Source organism: Saccopteryx leptura, chromosome 3 (assembly GCF_036850995.1).
Source record: "Saccopteryx leptura isolate mSacLep1 chromosome 3, mSacLep1_pri_phased_curated, whole genome shotgun sequence".
NCBI classification, from domain to species: Eukaryota; Metazoa; Chordata; class Mammalia; order Chiroptera; family Emballonuridae; genus Saccopteryx; species Saccopteryx leptura.
In genome coordinates this window covers 195,680,865-195,691,742 of record NC_089505.1, presented here as the reverse complement: position 1 = coordinate 195,691,742, position 10,878 = coordinate 195,680,865, and the positions used below count along the sequence as shown (strand labels likewise).

Below are 10,878 nucleotides of genomic sequence, written 5' to 3'. Positions count from 1 at the left end.
CCCCGCTGCGCTCCGGAGGACCCCGTGCGCGCCCGAGTAGGGCCTGCCCGAGCCGCGGGGCCCAGGCGGGCGGGGCGGGGCTCGGAAGATGGCGGTGCAGCCGGGCCCCGGGCGGCCGCAAGGGGCCGCGGCGCTGCGCGCTCGGCTGGGCCCGCGCGGCTAGAGCGGCGCCTGGGCCCGCGCGGCCTCCACCCCGCCCGCGCGCCCCGCCCCGCGCCCGCCCCTCCCCGGGCCGCGGCCGTGCCCCGCGTTGCGCTCCCCCGGGATGGCCCGCGCGCCTCGGCGCTGCCTCACGGAGCTCACGGCGGAGCGGCGACGGCCGCGCTCGGGGGGCGCGCGGCGGCGGCGGCGGCGGCGGCGGCGCGGCGCGTGAGGGGCCGCCTCGGGCGGAGCGGGCACCGCAAACATGTCGGATACCAAGGTAAAAGTTGCTGTCCGGGTCCGGCCCATGAACCGAAGAGGTGAGTAGCTTTCCGCTCTTTTCTCTCCGTGGTCTGGCCGAGGGCGGGGGCAACTTTGGAAAGTGCGGGGCCGCGAGGTCGGGCGCCGGGCGCACGGTGGAGGCCGGAGAGCCGGCGGCCGCGGCGGCCGTGCAGACCGGTGCCCGGCTCGGCCGCCTCCCGGGACCCGCGCCGGCGGGATGCTCGACTTGACAACGTCCGTGTTCCCTTTGCTTTCAGAACTGGAACTGAACACCAAGTGCGTGGTGGAGATGGAAGGGAATCAGACGGTCCTGCACCCTCCTCCTTCCAACTCCAAACAGGGAGAAAGGTAACGCGGCGCACAGAGGGCGGGAAGAGGATCCCACCCTGCCGTCTTCAAGTTTGAGCCAGGAAAATCGGAGTGCTCTTTCCTATTGTTTGGAGGAACGGCTTCAAGTTTGTCGCACACTCGGGTCTGAAGCTGCTGCGAATCCAAATTCCTCTCCTCCCTCTAATCCCCCTCCCATCTAAGAGCGGCATCAAGAGCTAGCACCAGCCAACTGGGTCCCTGGCAGGCTTCGAGGAACCCAGACCTAGAGGGGCCGTGTGGGAGGAACCCTAGAGCGATTAGTCCGATAGCCACATTTTACAGATGACAAAACTGAGGCCTGAGTGAGCATGTGAACACCCCAAGGACTTGCTGTTAGGGGAACCCGGTGCCCCGGGTTCTACCCACCGTTGCACTGTTTTCTTCGTTTGGCGGACTTGCTCAGGGACTTAGTGTAAAACAAAGTCCCCAAACAAGCAAAACAGTGTTGTAAGATGCAGGCTCAGGCCTGGACCATTTAAAATCTATTTTTTGTTGTTGGTGGTGGTGGTGGTGGTGACGGTGTTGGGTTGACAAAATGCTTGAATGTAAAACGCGAATTTTGATTTTCAAGGAAACAAAAGTAGTGTCGGAGCTGTGTAGACACTGGAGGATGTTTAAATGAGGGTTGCATTTACTAGATGGCAACATATTTGCATTTGAAAAGTTGTAACTGTTGGATCCTTATTAATTCTCTGTTCCAGCCCATAGTATGGGAAAATGCCCTAAAATAATTTGAATATTTGGCATTTTTTCTAGTAAGCCGCTGAGAAGAAAACAGTTGGAATTCGTTCAATATAGCTGTGCACTAGCTTATAAAAAATAGGAAAGCAAAAACGGGAGATTTGGCAAAATCAGTTCCTCTGGGACATGAGTATGAGTTTGTATTTCTAGAAGTCACCTGTTGACTGATGTGCTACAATTTAGTGATTTTTTTGCTCTTCAAAGATTTTCACTGGAGACTGAAGTAGTGTTTGTTGCTTTATTGCTAAAGGAAACAACTGTCTCCATTCTATAATCTTGCGGTGTTAAGGCACAGTTTTGCTTAATATAGGGAAAGAAATGATTGGATGTGAGAGATGATTTTTTTTTTTTTTTGCTTTACTTTTTATTTGCAAACGTTTTGCTTCCTAGAGCAGGTTGTTATGGTGATAGTAAATAGTTGAGTTATATTTAAAATGTATGTTAAATATTTTTCAATAATGGATGTATCCTTGGCTGATATTTTTAGATATAATTTCAAATACAATATCGTATTTTAGATACATTTATAGCAGTGTGGTTGTATACTTCATGGTTAGTAAGTAAACTCATTGAGTACATTAAAATATCTACAGGTTAGGCCCTGGCCGGTTGGCTCAGCGGTAGAGCGTCGGCCTGGCATGCGGCCTGGCATGCGGCCTGGCATGCGGGGGACCGGGGTTTGATTCCCGGCCAGGGCACATAGGAGAAGCGCCCATTTGCTTCTCCACCCCCACCCCCTCCTTCCTCTCTGTCTCTCTCTTCCTCTCCCGCAGCCAAGGCTCCATTGGAGCAAAGATGGCCCGGGCGCTGGGATGGCTCCTTGGCCTCTGCCCCAGGCGCTAGAGTGGCTCTGATCTCGGCAGAGTGATGCCCCGGAGGGCAGAGCGTCGCCCCCTGGTGGGCGTGCCGGGTGGGTCCCGGTCGGGCGCATGTGGGAGTCTGTCTGTCTCTCCCCGTTTCCAGCTTCAGAAATTAAGGAAAAAAAAAAAAATCTACAGGTTAAATAAGATCACCAACACCCCCCCCCCCCCCACCGGAGAGTTTTATATTGTTTCAGAAAAAACATTCTGCTGGGCCAGATTCTTCAAAAGTAGTCTGTGAAACAGGTAGAATATTCAACTCCTGTTATGTAGCTGCTGTGTGTTCTTTTCCTTTTTGGTTTGGCATCTGTTCCTTGTCACTCTTAACCATAAGGAATGCTACTGTTAGCTACTATTTAACGAAATGAAGCTTTGTCATTTGTGGGGATAAGCAGATTTAATTTTGTGGAATGTGGATAGAAATGATAACTGTAGACAGTTAATTAGAAATGCTAAATAATCAGTTGATCATTTTTAGGGCCACCACTGCCATTACTAATCAGGATCTTTTAAGTAAAAATTTGTAGGATGCTTTTGGGATTTAGCCATTTGCTTGCTTATTGAAATAGCCCCTTCTCTGAAGGTATAAGAATAGCATTGAGCTTGAGACTTGTTTGGAGGTTCTAGCAGGGGAGCGCAGCTACTCCTATACCCTTGACCGAAGAACGGTCCTCTCCTCTAGGGGGGAAGGTCCTCCTCTTCGACCGTGCGCGCAGCTTCGGGAGGGACGCACTTGGAGCGGTGAGGGAGGAAGGGGACACCCACTTAGCCAGCCAGATCAGCCGAATCAACCCTGGCGATCAATGGGGTGACAGATGTTGCAGCCAGATCGCCCTCACATCCAGAATAGCATTGAAATATGGATGTTCCCTTGTTCTGTCCTTCTGACAGATCTGACTCTTTGAGTGGTAGGCCTTTTCTGTGGGGTTCTGCCTGGGTACCAGTCATTTAGTTTATAGACCAATTGAGAGGGGTCAATATAGCAGTGTTGCTTGTAGGTTAGGATTACTGTATTGCCAAGGATGGAGGTACTAAATGCTTTTGATTTTCATTATGCAGCTTGGTTTCATGTTTCTCCACCAGGTTTTCCCTTAAAGCAACAGTGCATTTAAAAATAGAAACAATTCCTCCCTTGGGCTCTGGGTTGATTAATTGCGACAGTGCTTCATGTTATGTTTACAATTTATTTCATTTGTTTTTGGATAGAGCCAGGGAAAGGCCAGAATATTATTTTTATTATCTAGAAGTTCAAGGTTTGAAGTGTAAAAAGTCCTTAAATTAGTATTGGCAAACCTGTATCAAATCGACTCAGTACCATTTGCTTGAAAATTGTAAGACATTGTTAACATATTAACCACAAGTAGTAATTTTAAATTACTGGGTGAAAATCTTTAATTCTACCAGCAAAACAAGTGAGAGTGGGTTGATTTCCAGGAGAAGAAACAGACTGGCTTAGCTTTCATAATTTACCCCCCTTATGGACTCAAAGCCAAGACTCCATGGATCACAAGGCTTCTGAGGTTAAGGATGTTTTGGTCTTGATATAATATACTGCAGAGATCCAGGTTAGTAATTGATGTGTATTACTCTTCTGAAACATTAAGACATGAATTTGTTTCTTAAAATACAGTTGTGGCCCTGGCCGGTTGGCTCAGTGGTAGAGCGTCGGTCTGGCGTGCGGGGGACCTGGGTTCGATTCCCGGCCAGGGCACATAGGAGAAGTGCCCATTTGCTTCTCCACCCTACCCCTCCTTCCTTTCTGTCTCTCTCTTCCCCTCCCGCAGCCAAGGCTCCATTGGAGCAAAGATGGCCTGGGCGCTGGGGATGGCTCCTTGGCCTCTGCCCCAGGCGCTAGAGTGGCTCTGGTCGCGGCAGAGCGACGCCCCGGAGGGGCAAAGCATCGCCCCCTGGTGGGCGTGCCGGGTGGATCCCGGTCGGGCGCATGCGGGAGTCTGTCTGACTGTCTCTCCCCGTTTCCAGCTTCAGAAAAATACAGAAAAAAAAATACAGTTGTATTACTATGCAGGAGACATTTGTGGAGTTCAGCTCATATGGGCCCTCTAGTTGGCACAGGAGATCCCATGATAACTGCAGGCTCAGTCTCTGTGGGCCTGTGTCAGAGAGTCTCACCTTTAGTGATTTAAGGAAAAATCATTAAAATACAATGTGGCAGATTAGGTAGACTATATTGCATGTACTGTATTATTTGGAAATTACCTATTTCCTGTTCTGCCACCTCTTTGTGGTTGTGAGCTCCTTGAAGGTATCCTTTTCTTCTTATCCTTGTGCGGATGCCCCTGTGCAGCACCTGGCTCAGAGCAGGTGCTCAGCAAATGTCTGTACCACTCAGGTTCCCAGTGTGAGGGAGCACTGAGAAGGAACTGTGGAAGTGGCCCAGGGTTCTGGCACCTTGAAAAGATGGGTGGCATTTATGCTGGTCGTGTGGTTGCTGATCATGTAGGTTCACTTATGCGAGAATGGGAGAAAGTCTTTGTCAAAGAGTGAAAGTGTACCTGCTAGATATTACTCTGGGTGATTGTGTGCACAGGCATGTGCAGTGTGTAGTAGTGTACAGAAGCAAGGTAGTTCAGGAGGGGAAATAGAATAAGAACCTTTAATTTGCCAAAATAGGTGATAGTTAAGAAATCAACCTATAAAGAGATATATGGTGAAAAGTCTCCATTTCACCGACGCTTTCACTTCTACTCTTCCACCTGTCAAACAAAGATAACCCTGGTCATTCATTCCTCATGCATATTTTCAGAGGCAAACACACATTTATATATTGTTTATATATATTTTAATAAATATCTTTTCTATCTTTAAATACTACCTATATAAAGACTCTTATTCTTTCTTACATCCAGTGTGTATGGAAGTGGTTCTAAAAATACAGGTGGGTGGCTTATGAATCTGATGTTCATTACTTTTGAGAAGTTAAGCTTTACCATGAAGAGAGTATAGATTTTTTTTTTTTGTATTTTTCTGAAGTTGGAAACGGGGAGGCAGTCAGACAGACTCCCGCATGCGCCCGACCAGGATACACCCGGTATGCCCACCATGGGGCGATGTTCTGCCCATCCGGGGCGTCACTCTGTTGCAACCAGAGCCATTCTAGCACCTGAGGCAGAGGCCACAGAGCCATCCTCAGCACCCGGGCCATCTTTGCTCCAATGGAGCCTTGGCTGCAGGAGGGGAAGAGAGAGACAGAGAGGAAGGAGAGGGGGAGGGGTAGAGAAGCAGATGGGCGCTTCTCCTGTGTGCCCTGGCTGGGAATCGAACCTGGGACTCCTGCACGCCAGGCCGACGCTCTACCACTGAGCCAACCGGCCAGGGGTACCATGAAGAGAGTATAAATGGAACATGCTTTCCACAGAAGTCTTTGCTCTTGATTATTTTATGTAAGTAAATTGTAGGGTAACCCTCCAAAGCAATGTATGTATAACCTGGCTAAGTTAAAAGAAAAACTGGGCTAAATTTTGGCTCTTTAGTAAAAAGAGCATCAAAGTTTTAACTTCTTGCTCACGTTTTCCATCCTGCAAGGTGTGCAGCATGCTTTACAAAGTGTGTGAGGGAAGTCAGTGGAAGAAAGATATGTCTTGGTCAACTGCATGAATATTTTTTGATTGATGTATTATGTGTTGTAAGTTTTTATTTCTAAACTGGCTTTTTCTGCCACTCCAAAATGATTCTAGGATGGGTCCTTCTGCTTAAGTGTCTGTACAGATCATAAATTTAAATGTCAGGGAAAGTCATACAGAATTTAAAAGATAACTTAAGAAGCATACTATTCCATATTATAAAATTATTTGGGTAACTTGGAATTCTGTTCTGTCTTTTTGTGTTGTTACTCTTTTATTCTGGCCCAAATACTACAGAGTTGATTGAAAGAAAGCAAAGAGTATTTAGGTTTCACTAATGTAAGTGTGAACATTGTCCATGCATGATATTGATGGTATTTTAAAGAGCATTATAATGGAGTATTTTCATTGGCTGTTACCATTTTCCATTTCTTTGTTTTAAAATAAATGTTGATTGAAATCTCTTACTTTTAAAAACAAGACTAAAAGTGATTATAGCCCTGGCAGAGGCAGATTTAACGGCGGGCACACTGGGGGCGCACCCTGGGCCTCAATTTCTGAAGGGCCCGCAAAACCCCAGCTTTATACTTTTTTCTAATGTTAGGGGCCCAATATTTTCTTCTGTGCCCCAGGGCCTCAACCAAACTTAATCCACCTCTGAGTCCTGGGTAGAAGCACAGTGAAAAGAGTGTCATCTTGGAGTGCTGAAGTTGCCAGTAAGATCCCAGGTTTGCCTGACCAGATGGTGGCGCAGTGGATAGAGTATCAGACTGAGATGCAGAGGACCCAGGTTTGAGACCCTGAGGTTGCCAATTTGAGCGCGGGCTCATCTGGTTTGAGCAAAAGCTCACCAGCTTGGACCCAAGGTCGCTGGCTTGAGCATGGGGTTACTCAGTCTGCTGAAGGCCCGCGGTCAAGGCACATATGAGAAAGCAATCAATGAACATAAGGTCTCGCAACGAAAAACTGATGATTGATGATTCTTATCTCTCTCCGTTCCTATCTGTCTGTGCCTGTCTATCCCTCTCTCTGACTCTCTCTGTCCCTGTAAAAAAAAAAAAAAATCCCAGGATTGCCAGCTTGACCCCAAGGTCACTGGTTCAAGGCCTTCCCCCCAAGGACACATATTAGAAGGAATCAATGGGTAAAACAACAGTTGATGCTTCTCTCCCCCTCCCCCTCCCCCTCCCCCTCCCCTCCCCTCCCCTCTTCTTCCCTTCTCCCTCCCCTCCCCTCCCCTCCCCTTTCCCCCTCCTCTCTTCTTTCCCTCCCCCTCCCCTCCCCCTCTCCTCTTCTTCCCCTCCCCTCCCCCTCCCCTCTTCTTCCCCTCACCTTCCCCCTCCCCTCTACTTCCCCTCCCCTCCCTCTCCCCTCCTCTTCCCCTCCCCCTCCCCTCCCCTCTTCTTTCCCTCCCCTCCCCTCCCCCTCCCCCTCCCCTCCTCCTCCCCTCCCCTTTTTCTTGTATTATTAATTATTGTATTATTTTCTATATGAACAACTATAAACCTACTTTTGTCCCACCTTGCATATTTAAATCAGTGTACATAATTTAAACTGTAAAGTAGTTCTATAATTTATAAAGGCTATAATAAAATAATTTCTTTTCATTTTTTTCCCCAGAGGCAACCACATACAGCAATTTTAGCTCATTCTTTTGGAAATCCCCTCCATATTTCTGAGTAACATGCTGGTAGTGCTAATTTTTTATCTCCTCTCTTTGTTCTCTTTCTGTGTCCTATCCCCAGTCCACTCCATATTCTTTCCATTCCCCATTTTCTTATTATATAGTTATACAGTAATTTGGTTGTATCAGTATTTAAGTCTTTACCTCATTAAAATGACCAAATAGAACACTGTTTAGAGTTGACCCATGTACACTTCTATGATCTCTTTTCCTGTCATATAGAACTTTTGGTTTTCCCTGGCGTTAATTATTTCTATTTTTCATTTCCTTTACTTTGTTACTCTTTCTGTGTTACCCTTGATTCAGCATTTACATTATCTGCTCCTTACCTAAGTCTCATTTCAAAACCTTCAAACACATCAAGTATTCTCTTGATTTCATCTTCTTAGAGACATTTCTCCTCGACCCTTCCAATGCACTCCTTTGTGAACTGGTGGCCTTCTCTGCCTGGTTAAGTCCGGAAGTTTCCGTCATAGCATTCTGAGAATTCCCTTTACCTGTCTCCTCTGTGGAGTGTCTTGTTTTTCTGTTTTCCTTTTTGTCTTGGTTTACTGCCTTAGTTTTGTAGAGCACATCCTTTAGTACTTTCCCGAGAAAGGGTGCTTGGGAGAAAAAGTTTTATTGAAACCACAAAAATATCTTTGTTGTACCCACCCACATCATTGATGGGCATCAAATTAAAGGTCCTGGTTGCCCTCAAGTCTTTTTCTTCCAGTGTTTCTACTGAAAAGTCCAAAGCTATTTGTATTGTATTTCTAATCCTTAGTATGTAACCTGGATCTTCCTTCTCCGAATCTTGAGGAATATTCTTTTCTCCTCCTCTCCCATTTATTTTTGTGAAATAACAATAGTGGGCCTTTTTTGATCTGAAAACTCATGTTCTTCAGTTCTAAAAAAAATTCTTAAATTAATTCATTAACAGAGTCTTCTCTTTATTTGTTTGTGCTCTGCCCCCACCTACCCCAGAACACTTACTTGGACATGGAATTAGTTTTCTCATTGGTTCATCTAAATACTTTTATTTTTTCATTCTACTTTTCAGCTCTTGTTTTTTGTTCTACCTTCTGGGAAGTTTCTTCCATTTTATTTTGGAACCCTTAGGTTTGATTTGTCTTTTCTGTGGTCATGTTCTTAATTTCCAATAGCTCTTTTTTTGGTTCCGGATATATATATATATAATATATATATATATATATATATATATATTATATATATATAATATATATGGTTTTTTTTTATTTTATTTTTTTTATTTTTCTGAAGTTGGAAATGGGGAAGTAGTCAGACAGACTCCCGCATGTACCCGACCGGGATCCACCTGGCATGCCCACCAGGGGGCGATGCTCTGCCCATCCGGGGCGTTGCTCCGTTGCAACCAGAGCCATTCAAGCGCCTGAGGCAGAGGCCATGGAGCCATCCTCAGCACCCGGGCCAACTTTGCTCCAATGGAGCCTTGGCTGCGGGAGGGGAAGAGAGAGACAGAGAGGAAGGAGAGGGGGAGGGGTGGAGAAGCAGATGGGCACTTCTCCTGTGTGCCCTGGCCGGGAATCGAACCCGGGACTCCCGCACGCCAGGCCAATGCTCTACCACTGAGCTAACCGACCAGGGCCCGGATATATTTTTTTAATAGTATCCTATTTTTGTTTCTGTGGCATTTTTGCCCTCTTTCTGAGGACATTAATGATAGATTCCTTTTTGCAGTCTGCCCCCCCTCCCCATAATGCATTGTTTTGTTTATCTTGGTCTCTGTCTTTAATGTTAAGGACTTATCTCAGGTGTAGCTATATTAATTAGACTCTGGAGTTTTTCCAGGATAAAGACTATATATAATTTTTTTTGTGTTTTCAGTGCCTATATTCAAGAATGCCCAGCACACAGAAAGCATTTTGCACATGTTCTTTGCTATTTTTTTTTAAAAACTATTACTATGAGAAGCTTCTATCAAATCCCCTTTTTATTTAACTTCCAACAATAGAAATAAAAATAATAATTCTCTTAGGAGCATATGTAAATGCTAGAATGGAAAGTGACAGCTGCCTTACGACAACTCTCAATTACCCCCATTCATGAAGGTAATTAGTTGTAGTCAGTACAGAAAGTTGGAAAATTTTGAAAAATAATCCTATTTTTATATCACGATTATAAATGTTTTATTGCAGAAATTTTAAAAAGTCAACTTTAATTTAAAAATGTGTATATATGAGACTCAACTTGGGGTGGTAAACACACAGTGTGGTGTACAGAAGATGTGTGGAGAATTGTGAAACCTGTATTCTTGTTAACCAGAGTCACCTCAATAAATTCAATTAAGAAAATTAAAAATAATAAAATTAAAATGAATATACTTGTTGGACTGGGAAACTTTTTAAAATGATACCAAACTGGCTAGTTTTCTTACCACTAAATTTGGCTTCTTCTGGCAAAATCTAGTAAGGGATAAGTGTATAACTTCGATTGTTTCCAATTTCCGGTAAAATTGCACATGCCATGCACTCATATTTTAAGAAATTTATAGGAACAAATTTCTTCCAAATAGGCTTTTCAAAGACATCAAGGCTTCTCAGAGTTATTCAACCAATTACCTTTTCTTAAATCTCTAGAGAGCTAGAGCAGAGAAGGTGGTAATGTATTTAGAATTTAAATGAATTCAGAGAACATTACCTAGGAAGGAAAAAAAAGAGCAGAGACACCAACACATACAAAATGCTCAGAGAGATGATTTTGTATCTTGACAATGTTAGACATTAAGATTATTAACAAAGTTGTCAACAAAGGAGGTAATGTTAAAATAGATACAAAAACACTTAGAAAACAATCAAGAATTGATGTAGGTGGTATCTTTTTGAAGAAGGTCACTCTACAAAGTGTTTCTGAAAATTCAGACTTGCAAATAGAAGCAGAAAGTGTGGGAAACATATAGGTGTTGGGTTTAATTGGTAGTTTACCACCCACACTCTGTGGAAACTAAATAAACACAGGAAAAGACAAATTTTTATAACTCTAAAATTTTATTTGTAAAAATGCCTAATTCTTATTTTTAGATAACTTTTTTTTTTTACTTTTTATTTTATTCATTTTAGAGGGTGGGGAGAGAGAGAGAAGGGGAGGAACAGGAAGCATCAACTCCCATATGTGCCTTGACCCTAATTCTTATTTTTAATTGTAGGATCTAAGATTTTTTTTTTAAAAAAGAGGAGAAATCCTGGAGACCATCAGTGTT

At 44.6% G+C, this 10,878-nt stretch overlaps 1 protein-coding gene across 1 annotated transcript in view; it reads left to right on the top strand.

Moving 5' to 3' along the window:
- The first annotated feature begins 260 nt into the window (after nucleotides 1-260).
- Nucleotides 261-10,878, top strand: part of KIF13A (kinesin family member 13A) — a 274,258-nt gene continuing 263,640 nt past the window's right edge. The window contains 2 exon segments of the mRNA XM_066377121.1: nucleotides 261-461; nucleotides 681-771. Of these exon segments, the coding sequence (XP_066233218.1) occupies nucleotides 407-461; nucleotides 681-771 (146 nt within the window). The 5' untranslated portion in view covers nucleotides 261-406.